Source organism: Drosophila mauritiana, chromosome 2R, assembly GCF_004382145.1.
Source record: "Drosophila mauritiana strain mau12 chromosome 2R, ASM438214v1, whole genome shotgun sequence".
In the NCBI taxonomy this organism is placed as follows: Eukaryota; Metazoa; Arthropoda; class Insecta; order Diptera; family Drosophilidae; genus Drosophila; species Drosophila mauritiana.
Window position 1 is genome coordinate 7,469,401 of NC_046668.1, and position 16,171 is coordinate 7,485,571.

The 16,171-nt window shown below is 43.5% G+C and overlaps 2 protein-coding genes across 5 annotated transcripts; one reads left to right on the forward strand and one right to left on the reverse strand.

Annotated features, from left to right (window-relative positions):
* Positions 1-73: 73 nt before the first annotated feature.
* Positions 74-10,208, forward strand: LOC117135472 (TGF-beta receptor type-1). Of its 4 annotated transcripts, none has more exons than XM_033295685.1 (8): positions 74-773; positions 846-1,160; positions 2,526-2,643; positions 2,753-2,961; positions 6,869-7,096; positions 7,161-7,394; positions 7,450-7,973; positions 8,040-9,756. In XM_033295685.1, the coding sequence occupies exons 1-8, from the start codon at positions 716-718 to the stop codon at positions 8,220-8,222; spliced, it is 1,869 nt and encodes a 622-aa protein (XP_033151576.1). In that variant the 5' UTR covers positions 74-715; the 3' UTR covers positions 8,223-9,756. The 4 variants fall into 4 exon arrangements, with proteins under 4 accessions (XP_033151576.1, XP_033151577.1, XP_033151578.1 ...); XM_033295686.1 differs by lacking the exon at positions 2,753-2,961 and adding an exon at positions 3,497-3,642; XM_033295687.1 differs by lacking the exon at positions 2,753-2,961 and adding an exon at positions 4,779-4,906.
* Positions 10,209-10,940: 732 nt separating this feature from the next.
* On the reverse strand, positions 10,941-15,866 carry LOC117137761 (ITG-like peptide). The gene is made up of 6 exons (XM_033299376.1): positions 15,839-15,866; positions 12,866-13,184; positions 12,073-12,199; positions 11,561-11,789; positions 11,399-11,504; positions 10,941-11,340 (listed from the first exon to the last, which is right to left on the reverse strand). Exons 2-6 carry the CDS (start codon positions 13,124-13,126, stop codon positions 11,326-11,328), a joined length of 738 nt encoding a protein of 245 aa, XP_033155267.1. The 5' UTR covers positions 13,127-13,184; positions 15,839-15,866; the 3' UTR covers positions 10,941-11,325.
* Between the last annotated feature and the right edge of the window lie 305 nt (positions 15,867-16,171).

Genomic DNA, 16,171 nt, shown 5'->3' on the forward strand with positions numbered 1-16,171 from the left:
TTGGGTATTTTTACGCAGTTCACTAGCGGGTGGGTGTTTTTCATGGGCAGTCCAGCCTGGGCACACTGCTGCAGGTGCGGTCACACTGTTTGCAAATCCACACACACCAGCGCGGTTTTTCGCTGCACAAAATTGTACATTTAAGAAAAAATAGCAGCAATTAATATAAACAAACGGTTGAACCAGACACCCGAAAGTGCCGGCTGTCCCAGGGAATATGAAATAGTGCCACTTAACCCGCGCCACTGCCTCAATCACGTGATGAAAATCCGCCTGAAAAGTCGCCCTCGTCCGTGAAATGTAAAGCAGAGCAGAGCAGTTTTTCCAACCAACTTGGGCGGAGTGTGGAGTTCGAGTTTCGTCGTGCGGGCCCCCATCGAGATTCGCTAATTGTGAGAATCGCCAGTCTATATTCCCGGCCATGCCCCCGCCAAATGTGGGACTTCGCGGGCGCCTGTCCTACGCGATAAATGCGCAGTTCGGGGCCAATTAGTGGCTGTCTGAGGTGTCCTCTTGCCGCTCCTCCTGCTCCTGCGGCCCCGCCTCGTCCTTCCGCGAAACAACAACCTCATTTGCAGGCCACAGACTTTGAACTTGCGACGCGCGTGTGCGTGCGTGCGATCGTGGAAAACAAAAGAAAAGCTTTCGGGCTGCACAAACAATAACAATAGCTCGGGTCGGGTCGCATACACTATCGTCGGTGCGAATAGCCAACATGTTATCTGCGTCCCGGCTAATCTTCTTGGGCGCTCTGCTCGGCGCCTCCGTTTGCGGTGAGTGTACCCCCAGCGGTTCCATTAATCTGGATCAGGTGCGAAACTAACCTAAAATCTTCCCCGGTGCAGCCTCCCCCATTGAGTTCGTAATGGACACCAGTTTAAATGGCTCTCGATCTGATCCTGCGACTGCAACCCACGCTGGCAAATGGCCACCGACGACCAAAGCGCCGGCGCTGAGGCCTCCATCTGGAACAGCTGGACAGGCTTATCAGTCGCCATCGTCGTCGCTGGCCGCTGATAACAGGAGCCACGACAACAACAACGCTAGCGCCGTGTCCATGCTGCTGCCGCAAGACAGCGACGCATCCGGAGCAGTAGCCCCTGCTGTTACTCCCCAGCTGCCCATCTACATTGCTCAGCCTAGCGCGAAAAAGCCAGAAAGTAAGTTCCGATTGCCTAACGAGAGTGGAGAGCACACTGAGGACAATGCACCCCGAATTATCTAAACAACAAGAATGTGATAGATTTACATACTTGTTCCGGTATTGACTTGCAAACATTTTACTTGACTTCGATTGTCCAGGAAAGTGAGCCAGAGTAAAGGTTATTTTACTTCCCTTTTTTAAGGTCAAATCCATTATTGAAAGAAGATAGAAACCGCTTAGTATTATCCCTTACTTGTCCGATATATTGTAATTTTTATTTGTTGTTTAATAATTAAAATATCTTGCCAAGGGTTAGTTAATACTTGGCGATCTTTTCGATGCCATAGGGATCTTTTCTCCGTGTGTATATCGCGTGACTGTAACACCTCAAAGACTCTGAACGCTTCTAAAAGGCCGTCTTCGTCTGCGCCTGAGGCTCCGATTCCGTTCCCATATAGTGACGTCACCTCGCCGTGGTGTCAATGAGCTGAGCCAGACAGCTCTCATGGCCCACTCCAACGCTGCCTGGCAGCAGACACCCCCACGTCTGGATGCATTTGCTTGCTGCACTCGGGCACTTGCAACTACAGTCGGTGCAAAAAAAGCAGGCCTAAGCACTGCCACTGGCTTCTCGCTGTCCGGGGGAAGGGAAAACTGGTCGCATTGTCTGGCCCTCCACTTGGCACTTGTCTTCTCCGCGTCTGCTTTGTTAATGCTAAATGGTTTTGTTTTTGTTTCATCACGCTCTCGGCGGTGTCGGTGGCGGTAGATGTGGATATGGATGTGGCTGTGGATGTCTATGTGACTGTCTGGGCGAGCGTGTGCCCGGCCAGGTGCCCCGGGGGCATGGTTATGGCAAATCCCAATTTGTGGTCAGGAGATGCCAATCAGCGAGTGGTTGATTTATGGGTCTCTTATTTCTCTAATTAGTTAATTTCTGCCAGCGCCTAATTGATTGATTTGCTTCAATCGGAGTCGGGGCATTTTCTTAATTCGAGAAGTTTGCTACTGCTAACCTATGCTTTTGCGTTTTATTTGTTTAAATAATAATACAATCATTAACCATGGCAAATGAGGCGCAGGCTTACCATTTAGTCAATAAACTAACTTTTCCTTTGCTTACCTTTCCACAAATGATTAATATTCATTAAATTAATACAGGTGCTTCGCTAGGCGAAGAATTAGTATTTGTTTCTTAGTAGGTTGAAAGTTAACTCACTTTGGGTCGGAATGTATGAATTTAAATTTAAGTATTTTTTATACTTCTTAACGTCTTCTAAACTTGTTCTCACACTCCCTCTAAATTTTGGTTTTGTGCAAAATCTATAAATCTATAAATCAAAAAATCTATATATTAAATTTACCTTTTTTTGTTCTGCAGACAAGATTAAATGCCACTGTGACACGTGCAAGGAATCGAACAACATATGCGAGACGGACGGATTTTGTTTCACGTCCGTGGAGAAGAACGCCGATGGGACCATCATCTTCAGCTACAGGTGAGTGCCTAGAGCCTGAGGAGCAGGCCTTTGATTAGGTTAGCACTTGCCCCTCAGAGCAGCCAGTGTGAATATGTCTGATACGATCGATCCCTATCGAGCGATGCAGATGTCTGCACGAGTCTCAAATCTTTCCGCCGGGCCGCTCCATCTGGTGCAACGACGGGCTGCATGGCGGACCCACCGCCCGTCCAGTGGGTCGCAGTGGTGCCCATGCCTGCTGCAAGGACAGGGACTTTTGCAACCGATATCTGTGGCCCAAGACGAAGGACCAGCCAGGTGATCGCGTGGAAGAAGGGCGGCAGATCTCCGTCCAAGGTGCGTGCGCTTATGCACGTGTTTCGCTCCCAAAACCCCTCCTCTCTGACTGCTCCCATTTTTCTGTTCACTCGCACGCCGTTCAACAACAAGTTGCCCAGTTTTGATCGTTCTTTGGACTGTTTCCCCCACTTATGCTCGTTGAGTTGAAGTTTTGAAATGATCATAACCCCAAATGCAGAGCACTACTAATGATGACCTGCTGAAAACCAGAGCGGCGTTACACACACTGTTATCAATATAATTATAATACTCTTCTTGCTACTAACCAGACTGCCACTTCAATTAGCAACAAGCCGACGGCGGCAACAACTACAGCTGAATCAGAATCGAAATCAGAATCGGATGCAGCAGCAGCAGCAACCAACAACCAATGCCAAGCAATACTAATTTCGTATAATTGTTATTTTATTTTCTCTATCTCCCGATATTTCCTTCGCTCCCTTCGGCTCCTCCACTCGAATGAATATATCGAACATGTCGCTTTATCCCCGCTCGTTCACATATTTGTGGACTGTGCTGTACGGTGGCCCAGTTGCATGGTTGTCAAGTACAATATGCAGCGGAGTAAGCCCTTCGAATGCCTCACCAGTAACGAAAGGTTCGATACGTATAGGATTGATTGCTGTAAGAGTGATTTCTGCAATAAGAATGAGATTATGAAGAGGATATTTGAAACAGGTACAGCCGCATTCAAGTAACAACAACCACACAACCAACAACAATACAATTTCTATCTTTAGTTTGCACTCCTTCTCTAATTCACTGCGCCTAATTAGCACTGCATCAATATGATTAATAGATTAATTATAACAATTCAATAATCTGTAACAATAATTTTTGGTTTAGTTCAGTCTGTTTCCCCTCAGGTGTGCACACCGCCTCAGTTTTCCCCTTAGCTTATTACATATTTACTTTGACTATTTGCACTTTTTCGCTTCTCGGACTCCCACCTCTACTTTTCTTTTTATTTTCCTTTACCTTTCACTTTTTTCTATTCTCCCTGCTTTTCCCCGTGGCACAAACACACACCATAAATCTTATACGGAATCCAGCCTACAACACCTTATCCTAGTAAATTACACGTATCCTTATGCATGCCAAAGTATCTTTGTAGTTTGTAGAGATCAGAGCTTCCACTCAAGGGGTGAATTCGATTCGTCCTGGGAGCACTCCCACTCGTTTCTTGCTCTCCTTCGCGGGATGTGTGTGGTTTTCCATGGATTTCTAGTTCTTAAAATCCCAATTTTCGAGGTTCTCCGAATGTTTTCAGCTTTCTTAAAAAAAGTTTATGACATATCTACGCTGTTTTTTCTGCTATATTATGCAATGTATGGTTGGGTTCCGATTTTCACTTGGATTTTCTACTGCTGCAAGAATAATAACAAAAATTGTGTGGGAAAGTGAAAAACGGAACTGTTCTGATAAATTGGTGTAAGAGTAAACCTGAACTCTCCCACATTTGGCAGTGGCTCCCCTCCATATTCCCTGGTATTTTTTGATGACCGCGACCGACTCCGCTTACTGCCTTTGCACCCAAAACACAATTGTATCCACCTGCTGCAGCTGGCAAACCCACCCCAACCCTTTCCTGGCCGAGCAACCACCAACAAATAAATAAATAAAGGGCTGCTGCTAAAATTTAGCTCGTAAGTGGTAACCAAAGCTGCTTCGCAACTGCACACTGCAACAACTACAACTGCAACAAGAACAAGAAGAACAAGTGCTAATCTCCTATCTAATTTAGTAATGTAGTACTAAAAAGCTAAAGCAACCTAGTAGATAAAACAAACCCCAACTAAATATTATGTATGTAGATGCATAACAGACCAGTTGCCACCTGAAGATCCTACCTCGTGCAAGTTAAATTCGGAAGCAGGCTCTTCTCAGTGCTGCGCCGAAGATTTTTGCAATACGCGTGAGAATTACAGTGGTGTCCTACCAGGTGAGACCAGCAATGCACCGCCAACACCGCCCAACAATTCAACCACCACCAGCCATCGAAGCAGCCACGCCCATGCCATTGCACCACCTCATTTGCGTAGTTTTTTTTGGTATACTCAAATTTGTAACACATTGAATTCACACGAGAAACACATACACGCATAAGCATACCTGGCTAACACACACCTTGCACACCCACGCTTCCAGCGAACCACCCCATCCCACCCCGTCTTCGTCCTTGTTCGTCCTTCGAGGGGAGAGTAGATATGATAAGCTCGTTTTCGTTTCGATGTCACAATGAGTTCTGAGTTTGGTAACTTGTACTTGCGAGCTTTTCGGGGAGAACAGAACACCGAGAAAACAAAATATATATTTTTAAATATATTTAAACTAATTAAATGTGTATTGTACTTGAAAATGAAATAATATTCAGAGTTTTTAGAGACTGGCCTAAAAATGTATCTTGAAATAGTAATGTGGTCTTAAACTGCGGATCCAATTGGGAACAAGGTTTTATTTTGCTCGTTTAATTTCGTTGTTTGTGGTTTGTCATCCTTGTTTATACATTGACTTCCTTTGCCACATTTCTTGTGAATTATACGCACCGGCCACATTGTTGCCTTGTCTGCTGGCCGACCGCTTGACCACCCCACAGCCCGCAGCCCATACCCTTTGTTTAGGCCGCCACCTTTCACCTGTCAACCGAGTATGTGCCGCACCGTTCTGCGGGTACTGTCTGCTGGCCTGACCTTTGCGTCTTTATCGTATTGACTTGTTAAAACGCATTTAAGGAGGAAGTAAGCAAGGCATTTACCAGCAACAACAAGCCCGTCTCAAGGGCCACCAGTAGCGACAGCACCAACCGCACAACCGCCCATCCGCCCACCGGGATAGGAGGAGAAGGCGGAGGAGGAGTTTCAAGAAGCCCTTGCAGACGGTGGCCTTGCGCACCCTCTCCATGAGTCCACCTCTTCCTCCAGCTCCCAACCCCAAGTGTCTGTGCCGGTGTGTGAGAGTGTGTGTATCTGTGTGTCTGCCCCGTTTCATTCATGTGCAATGCCGCTTTCAGAGCTGCAGTTGCAACTGCAAGTCGCAGTCAACGTTCTTTCATTTCATTCATTAATGGCCGCATTTTTTGCCAGCAGTCTGCCGCTTTTCATACTTGTTACCCTACCAAGAGTTCCATTGGTCCACATAGTGTTTGGAAATTAAACTAAAGACTTTAACGATGATGCTAAGCTTTAAATTCAATATTAGATTAAATTTACTCAAAAATGTTTACACTTATTCAAGTCCGATTTGTGATAGTCAATGGAACCAGATGGAACTGATAGTACATTATAAAACCCCTGCTGAATTCATGTTAAACTAACTTCCAACAGGGTATTCAGTTGTCCAAGAGGCCAATTTATCATATAGTTTCTCGCAGTTGTTCGCCCATTTTCATTGCACTTTTGTGTTTGTTCAGTGGGAGGTTGGTATGTGTGTATGGATTAGTTCGTCTGCGGAACATTTTGGTTGGGATTCGGGTTTGGATTTGGCTTGTTTCCTTTTTTGTAAGCAGCCGCAAAGTTAGTTTTTTGTTTAATACGTTTTCGTCATTATTAAGTAGTTTGTAAGCTCGTTGCCGAATTGAATGCAAAGGTTTGTAAATAACTCGAAATATTCACATGCAGGTCAGTGATGTTTTTGTAAATAAATTACTACATTTAAGTATTATTAACCGCTAATTGTGTTTGGAATGAGCTTTTGGGTTTCGATTTTTTTAACTTGTTTTGCACCCTGATTTCCTAATGTTATCACGCACATTTACTTGTTAACGGCCTCCTGCATGCCACTCTCGATTGATTGACTAACATTCTGCATTCTCTTTGTATTTATTTTCCATTAATTCGATCACATTTACATGGACCGCATGTCCTGTCTGCCCTTAATAATGAATGCCTTTGTGGGTTTCGTCCAGATTATGTGCCACACCGACTGACCAGCTGGGAGTTTGTGGCTATCATCCTAGGAGCCACCCTCTTCATTTGCTTCACGGGCACCAGTACGTGGTATTATTGCCAGCGTCGCAAGCGAATGGCCAGCGGAAGGCCGTTTGCCAAGGAGGATTCAGCATACGATCCTATATTGAATGGTAATACAACCATACACGACATCATTGAGATGACCACCTCCGGTTCGGGTTCGGGTGAGTTCCATGGGGGGGCTAATTCCCATCTGCATCTTGGCCTCATTCTGTACTTCCCTTTCAGCTGGACTTCCGCTGCTGGTGCAGCGTTCCATTGCCCGGCAGGTGCAGCTGTGCCACGTTATCGGTAAGGGACGTTTCGGCGAGGTCTGGCGTGGACGCTGGCGAGGCGAAAACGTGGCGGTCAAGATCTTCTCTAGTCGCGAGGAGTGCTCCTGGTTCCGTGAGGCGGAAATCTATCAGACGGTAATGCTCCGCCACGAGAACATTTTGGGATTCATAGCTGCTGACAACAAGGGTGAGCCGATAAGCCTTTTATCTAACGCAATCCTTTTAACATATGCTTCTTACAGACAATGGAACTTGGACACAGTTGTGGCTCGTAACCGACTATCATGAGAACGGATCGCTCTTTGACTACCTAACCACGCACCCGGTGGACACCAACACCATGCTGAACATGTCGCTGAGTATTGCCACTGGACTGGCGCATCTGCATATGGACATTGTGGGCACCCGCGGCAAGCCCGCCATCGCCCATCGTGATCTCAAATCCAAAAACATACTGGTCAAATCAAATCTAAGCTGTGCTATTGGAGATTTGGGTCTGGCCGTGCGCCATGTGGAGAAGAATGACTCTGTGGACATACCTTCCACTCATCGTGTGGGTACTAAGCGCTATATGGCGCCCGAGGTGCTGGACGAGAGTATGAATGATCAGCACTTTGACTCGTACAAGCGGGCGGATGTGTACGCCTTTGGACTGATCCTCTGGGAGATTGCACGTCGCTGCAACATGGGCATGATATACGATGAGTATCAATTGCCATATTACGATGTCGTGCAGCCAGATCCCAGCATTGAGGAGATGAAGAAAGTGAGTCTTTCGTGGGACAAAACGATGTGGGCGCGTGCTAACTAACATTTCATAATTTCTCTAAAGGTGGTTTGCATAGAGAAGTGCCGGCCAAACATTCCAAACCGCTGGCATGCCTCCGATGTGCTCCACAATATGGCCAAGGTGATGAAGGAGTGCTGGTATCCCAATCCTGTGGCCCGATTGACGGCGCTTCGCATCAAAAAGACACTTGCTAGCATCAGTGTGGAGGACAAGGTCAAGAACTGATTGTGGCTTCAGTTTGACGAGTAGCCCTCGTGTCGCGCCCCGTGGGATAGGGGGCAGACAAATAGTAGTAACCTGTAACCTGGCCCCGCGTTACCTTAAATGTCCTGGCAGCGCTTGCGAAGCAGTTCCAGAAACCAGAAACCCGTTAAGAAATTAAATACAAAGAAGTTGTAAATATTATGTGCTAACTCATCCTTAAAGTTTCCAATGCTTTGCTTTGTTTCCGTTCAGAACGAGCTCGTTATAAGTTTTGTGTTACACCATCCTCAACTATTGTACATAACCTTCGTTGACATTTTCGCTGAGATTTGCTTGTTTCCGGGCGGAGTGATCAAGGCGGCGCGCCAAAAAAAAAAAAACTTCCGCACTGCCATTAGAGCTACCAATTAGGGCCTAGTTATATACCAACAAAATAACACATTATATACAATATATATATTTTTTATAAATCCTGTTCGCGAGCGAGAACGAACGCCAGCAAACGAAACGATAAATACATAACGAAAACAAAACAGTAAGACTATGTCAAGACTGAGCAGCAGTGGAAGCAGTGAGAAAACAACAGATTTGAACCGCAGACAATTTTTAGCCTGCAAGGGAATATACAAAACCAGCCACAACCAGATTATTAGCAAGAAAGATAACTCTTTTAGGCACTAACCAACAGATAAAGTCGATAAACTCAGGAAATCGTAACGTAAAAATAAAATGAAAGGAATCAAACGATTTGGCGCGCCGCCTGCTCACGAACAGCTTGCCATGCCCACGTCGCTATTGCTGCTGCTGTGCCTCTAAAACTTAATGAACACCACCCCTCTCCCATAAGTAGGTATCCATATTGCTGGAAGCGCTTCTCTTTGTAATCCTATGTTTAAACTATTTTAAAATGTCTACACCAAAACTCTCGACCCTGGCAACCTGCATCGTCACGCATACCTTTTATTTTTGTTATTTCATTTACCTTCATGTTGCCTGTGAACATATCCCTTTATAAATCCTGTTTCTTGTTGTTTTATAACCAAAGCTTGTTCTTCCTATTTTATTGTAGCCATAAATAAGTAAACAAAACTATAAATGTACATGGTATATATAAATATATATACATATATATATGAATTGTATACTATATTTGCTTCTATTATAAATTGTATGGAACCAAATGTTTCGTGAACAAACCTAAACCACTAATTTAAGCCTGTGCACAGAGTTTGGGTGCGCTAATTCCGGGTCATACAATATGTTTAACATCATAAATCAACTAAATCTCACATCAATTGCCATAAAGCTAAATGAGTCCATTATCAATGTATACATGTAAACACAGTCCATTACCAGAATGCAATAGTAGTTTCAACACAACCCATGTTTCCTTTGCCCATCAATACACGCCAGCTGAGAGATTAAAGTAAACATTAATTAACATTTTAATCATTTCGATGTAAGCTAAGAGTAAGAGTTTGTACGAGCAAGATTGTAATTAGGGTTATGATTAAATAGTACCTTCATATTGTTATTTTTTCGGTCTGCGAAATTTACTTTCCTATTTTAATTTAATTTAAGCTTTCTGAAGTTAATCACATCCTGTACGAACACAATCGATTTCTTTGGAAAACAAATCTAAACTAAATTTATAGCTCTATTCGCGTACGTATATTTAGGTTTTGAAACTATTCCTGTAATTGTAAAATCTGTAAATAATCTGTGCATTCTGTGCATGCGAGTCAAACAAAAACCGAGAGACAAGTTTCGAAGGATAGCGAACTTGATATTTGTTTGACTGTTCCAAGCTAAGTTTAAGCCGAAAGTTGTTCTTAAGACTAACCCCCAATACAACCTCCGAAGTGGGGCACTTCCTAAAGCCCACGACCTTAGTCCCTGATCCAAACCAAAAACAACTTAAAAAACAACTGAGTTTAAGATTCAATTTAAACCGAAGAACACAAAATCAACAAAAGACTTGAACATGCGCAAAAACATATAAAAAAATAATTTTAAAAATAAATCCTATTTTGCTGGCAAAACACACTTTTGGTTCGAAATTTCCAAGATTTCCAGAACTAAAACGATGCACCTTGTGCGATTTATGTTAGGCTCAAGTAAGCAAAGTAAGTGTCTCAGCCATAAAGTTAGGGACGAAAGCATTTGTAATGTGTATTATTCGTGAATGGATTGGATCATGAGAGATATATAGAATGTCAGAGAGTTGGAGAACGAAAGGAGGAATGATTTACTTGGGTGTAATGTTAAAAACAAAAGCGTTGAAAGTGTAAACAGAGTCTAACTTTTAGCTTTAAGCTGCGTTTTTACTGGCACTTTAAATAAAATTACAAAAATAAAACCAACCGAAAATATTTGTAAAAGAATTTATTGCGGTTTTATTCACTGACTTCTGGCGTATTTCCAATTATTAGTTTATTAAGTCGACTTTGGCAAGAACATATAACTTATTATATATGTAAGTTTATTTTGGGTCACCAGACGTGGTGCTTTCGTCACATCAAAAGTTTTCTATGTTGTTTAGGTGCGTTCGTCACTAGTTTTGTAAGTGCGTATAGTCGTGGTTTTGTTCTACTAAAAATTAGTTGCATGACTTGTTAGAACTCAATTTAATATTTTATTCTTAAGAGTTCAATTTCAATAATTGAAAACAAATCCGTTAACTTACCTTTCTCTCATTTAAATACGAAAGTATCGTTACCAAATAAGTTTCAGTGAAAGTGCAGATATTTGTTAATGCTTTTATTGTGTTCGATTTACATTTAGACGTGAAACGATTTAATTGTGGCTTAAGTATGGTAAAACTGCATTGGAATACACTTCTTTCTGCTATTAACATTGAATGCCTCAGTCAGTATATTTGGAGTCTCTACTAAAAACACATCTAGATGTCTAAGATCGTTTGAGTAATAGCAAATATTCATATGCAGATTATAGAAATACAAATGCTCTAAGCTATAGCAATTTGACCTTGATATGTATTCGTTTAACAACTGGATATGTTTCAATATTGAAGTAATTCATACTCAATCATTTATCCGATTCAATTGCTGTTTGGCTACTTTCCTTCGGTTTTATGAGCTCAGCTACCTGAGAACTGCGATCTTCAGTTACGGCGACGCTGTACGAGAATATAATATAACTGAAATTCGTATTTTTGACTTTGGACTATATCATACCTCTGCTCCGACCATATCCACACAGTCGAAGGCATCGCGAAAGTAGCCACAGCTCAGCTTGATGGCTGCCCGGTGGTGCAAACGCTGCTGTTGACAGCACATTCCGCTGGAAAGTGGGACATTTAGACCCCAATTGGGCTAATCAGCGCTATTCGGACTCACTTGATCACCTGGCAGTCGCTGCTGCTGCTGCACTCGCTGCCCAGCGGTTGCCGCTCCTTCGCTCCGAATATGCCCTCCAGTAGCGACGTGGACCCGCCCGACTCCACGCTCGGCTCACATCGCCACACTCCCTCCTGGGGGACCAGCATGCAGGAGCTGCCCTGCGGACAGTCCGCATGTCCCTGGCACAGATCTCGCTGACGACCAAACACATATACGCATTTGCCTTCTACAAAATGATGGAGTTTTTATACAATTTTGTTATAGCATCAGTTCATAGAAAATGTATTCTGGTTTCTATGAAAATAGAAACCCTTCAAACCCTTTAAAGTATATGTATATGCTCTTGATCCAGATCGATAGCCAAGTAAATCCTAATCCTAGTTTCAGTCTGGTGCCCACTTTCTTATAAAGCAAGTATTTAATCTATTTCTAAGGCACAGCATTACCTATTCCCAGTGTAAGTGAGTGGGTTGGGTCACAGTGGACCAAGTGCAATTAGACCAACTTACCGCCGTATGTGCTGACGCAAACTCCGGAAGGACAGCAATCGTCATTGAGGAGGCAGGGTCGGTCGGCACAGGGCGTGTCCTCAATCAGCGGCTCCACGATTCCGTAAACTTCGGTCTGCTGGCGCATCTGTGGGGAAAGGTCGAGTGCGGTGGCAATTAGTGTGGCATTTGTTGGGCGCACGGTGCGTATGCACTATATCCATATCCCCTTACTGCGCTTGGGTTATCAATAACGCTGACACTCGTTGCGCGGTAATTAATTTGAGTTTCAGCGCGAACTCTGAAATTTCCGTTGATTGAAACCAGTGATCCAGTGGGCCAATAAAACCATACAAGCATAGAGGTTCCAATTTCGAATTGCTGCAAAACGCTGCGCCAGACGCCTTCGGATATTTGTGGCACGCCCACACGGCGTATGCGTTTTCAGATGAGTTCGAGTGGTGCGATTTTTATTGAGTTTGGGTGTTGCCTTTAGCTGCTTCAGGCAGGAATCTTTTTTTCTATGTATTGTATACACTTTTAAAAGATTGCCATTTTCCAAGAGCATACATTTATTTGAATTTTAGATTCGTTTGCTTAAAAGATTGTTTTCGAACCAAGCTTGCTTTGTGAGCAATCTTTCTAATTAATTAAATAAAACTAGACACTTTCCAATCGAATTTAGTTAAGAATTTTCAGCTTTCCTTTTAAAATGTTGATGGGTAAACGAATCAATTTCCTTGCACTTTTCGGCACTTTGCCCATCAATAATCTTTAGTGGCCAAATACCCTGTAGTTCCAATCCCAGACTCACCTGCTGCGGCGGAGGATGCGGCTGGTGCTGCTCCTGTTCGGCGGCGCCATAGGGGCCCAGGTATTCGTCGAGCCCCAAATCAGCGGCGCCGGAAAACGGTGCTCTGCGGTGCATCAGGTTGCGCGACTCCCGGTCAAATAGGGCGCGCTGCCAGGCGTTTCCGGATGCGAACGAGGATGCGGACGCGGCGTGCGAGGGGTCCAGCTGGTGGGCCAGGCCCAGGAGCAGCAGCATGGCTGCCCACCTCGGAAAAATGTTCATAGTGGTCACGTTAGTACATCATCACTAGTGAAAAGCCCGCTCGCCTTCTCCCGATGAACTGTGAAAATGGAAACCGAGTACACGCTTAATTAAAACGTATGCCTGCCCGGGAGTCGATTGCTGCCCTCCGGGAGGAGCAAACTTCCGTGTTCATGCGCTCGAGAGGAGCGTGAGGGCATATAAATCGCTGTCTTCCAGCTCGGAATAGCATCAGCGGTTCTATTAACGTTTTTCCGGCAAATATTCCCGTCGGGCAGCTCATTAAAATTGTCGGCTTGCTTTTAGTGTTATTACCGGCTGTGCCTTAATTTATGTATTCTCAGACTTGGTTCGCTCTCGTGGCTTCATTTTTATTGCCCGATGAAAGGCTCATATATAGATTCGAATGGCTACAAGTCGTTGGGCAACAGTTTATATACAATAAATTATGCCATTTTAGCATATTGCCTACACTTTAGCTTAATAAGCCATCAACCAAATTTGGAAAAAATAGATTATGCATACCGGAAACAAATTTATGAAGGAAAGAGAAACTTAGCTTATTTAAATATTTCATTAAACTCAATTAAAGCTGCGCATTTTTAAGAAGATGCATATTTGCAAGTTAAAAAAGAAATTATAATATATGCGAAAGTTGAGCCTGCCTGGGCGAACACGAAAACTCAAAGTGAATTTTCCTTTCATTTGCAAAATGTTCTTAATTGTATTCAGTTTCGTGATGGCTTCCCCTGCGAAAAGTAATTAAAACAATTTATGCAAAAGCTTCTAGCTAACGAATTTACAATCTCAAACAGCTTTTAAATAACTTCTAGTTTGGGTTACGTTATGCGTACTAAGTCGACTTAGTGGCAACTGTTCGTCCCTCAACTGAAATAGCATCATTTTGGACCTAAAATAGAATCGAGCCAGATTGCTATATATAATTGCCTACTTATTGGGGTGGCACTTTGTAGTTCGACCTTGACAGTTTTGGTTTGATCTAGAGTCTAGATTCTAGACCTTCTTTGGACGGTCGATTGGCAACAGTTGTTAGCACTCATCCATTAATAAGTTAGTGGGTGAAAGGCAATGGGTTCACCGAAGGCCAGGCAAAACATTTTCCGGCTGTCACAGGAGCTTCCGGTGTGGGAGTTCAATTTCATTAATGTTCCTGCCTTCGGTTCAGGCAAGTGTGCTTGACTAAACAACACGGAGTCCCTTTTTGATTCTCCTTAAGCATTTTTATAATTACTTTCTCACACTTTCACTGGACGCGGCTCGTCAAAGTTCCTGTCGTCCCAGTTCGCGGGATTGTTGCCAAGCATTTTGACCTTTTGGTTGCCGAGCACAGTAATCATCCATAGCATGTTATCAAATCTTGACTAATTGAGTTTCAGCCCAAAAGGGGTGTCCTTTTTTTTAACCCGTTAGGGAAATTGGAATTGATCCATGTGTCTTTCGTCCTTTAATTTACCAAAGTGCTCATGCTTGCGACATGACCTCTTTATCCGCTGCTAAATACGTCTAATTGCATTGGGCCACCGGAAAGTTGTGCAATTAGTATTTCTTCTATAGTTACAAATTCGCCGAAACTTTGCCAATGATTGGAAGGTGACTTTAGTTTGGAAGCACTTTGGCGATGAGTCGATAAAAGTTCCTTAATTGAGCATCAACTTTACCTTTTCCCAGAATCATGCTTGCTGCGACCCTTGGCACTTTCAAATAAGCTTCTTTCCTGTGATCATTGCCATAAATATTCAAGGTATTCTATTCAAAAGGCTAATGCATTTCTTAGAATGGAAAAAAAGGTATACAATATGACTTTGAAGTATACAATCGGTTATATATGCGTCTATCTGTCTGTCTGTCCGCTTGACAGTCTGTCCGTCCGTCTGTCTGTCCGTATAAAGGATGAGGTCCCGGGAACTTTATATTGTACGTTAGAAAAAGTAATCATTCATATTCTAGAGATGAAGTTGACATGTCCGTCACTTTAAGCAACCTGCATTAAACATTTCTGAACGTCGTATTTTTATTGCAATATATAAGTCGGAACGGACAGGATCGGACCACTATATTATATAGCTGGCAAGTTAACATTTGGAAAATTTATTACAAATGATAACAAAGAAATTCTAGATTCGTTGTTTCTAATCATAAAGTCTTCTCTTCGGTTTGCATAATTTTTGTTAAATATATAATAGTTGTAAAATGTGCTAAAGACAAACTTATATGCATGATCTCCAGGGATAAATCAACATTTATAATACCTGTTAAGCTAGCGCAATTAAAAGCAATACAGTTTAGATTAAGTGGAAGCAATTCAAATCATCAAAGCACCACTTTACGCCCTACCAGATTAAAAGGCTCAAATGGAGTGGATCAAATGCCAGCCGAATTAGCTCTAAATAACACACTGTGCCGGTCATGGCATTCCTTTTTATGGTATAATGGCCAATCCTGTTCCATATACACGTCTTTGCCTGAACTCAAACACTAATTCCATCTGCGCTCGACCCTCTTTAAAGTGCGAAAAAACGGTTGGCATTAGACCATGATTTGCCGGAGTTGACTGCGACACGCCCGCTGATGCACTTAAAGTGCAGGTGCACCGTTGTCCTGCGCCCTTCCGTGGGCAGGAAGCAGTTGGTTGTACCAATACACGTGTCAACTTTCACTTTCGCCGAACGCGAACGGGGTGCGGGGATGGGGTCCTTGTGGCGCACAACATACCTGCTGGCTGGGCGTCCTGTCGGCTACTGAATGTCTGAATTGGCTCAAACAACACCTGTCGGCTAGCTGCCGGAATGGAGCTTTTGGGCTACGAAGCTTTTAGTTGGATTTTTATGAATTAAGTGTGTTTGTGGCGCAGTCAAAGCTCCTAGGATTCAGTTTTAATGGAGTCCCCCCCCCCCCCCCACTCCGTGTATGTGTGTTTTGAGTTGTGGCTGCGGGTGTTTCGGCCATGACGTCACTGTGATTTGTGGCAGCGGTGCAAAATTAATGAGCCTCCTCTTGTTACCAAAATGGGATCCTTGATTCGGAGTGGCTGTCCTGCAGGCAAAT

Bases quoted from the DNA above. Each gene is read 5' to 3' on its own strand.
- LOC117137761 (XM_033299376.1), bottom strand. From the start codon at position 13,126: ATGAACATTTTTCCGAGGTGGGCAGCCATGCTGCTGCTCCTGGGCCTG. The intron at 11,790-12,072 runs GTAAGTTGGTCT...ATCATTTTGTAG, and splicing joins TTGCGTCAGCACATACGGCG to AAGGCAAATGCGTATATGTG. The intron at 11,505-11,560 runs GTGAGTCCGAAT...CCCACTTTCCAG, and splicing joins AGCGACTGCCAGGTGATCAA to CGGAATGTGCTGTCAACAGC.
- LOC117135472 (XM_033295685.1), top strand. From the start codon at position 716: ATGTTATCTGCGTCCCGGCTAATCTTCTTGGGCGCTCTGCTCGGCGCC. The intron at 774-845 runs GTGAGTGTACCC...TCCCCGGTGCAG, and splicing joins GCTCGGCGCCTCCGTTTGCG to CCTCCCCCATTGAGTTCGTA. The intron at 7,974-8,039 runs GTGAGTCTTTCG...ATTTCTCTAAAG, and splicing joins GCATTGAGGAGATGAAGAAA to GTGGTTTGCATAGAGAAGTG.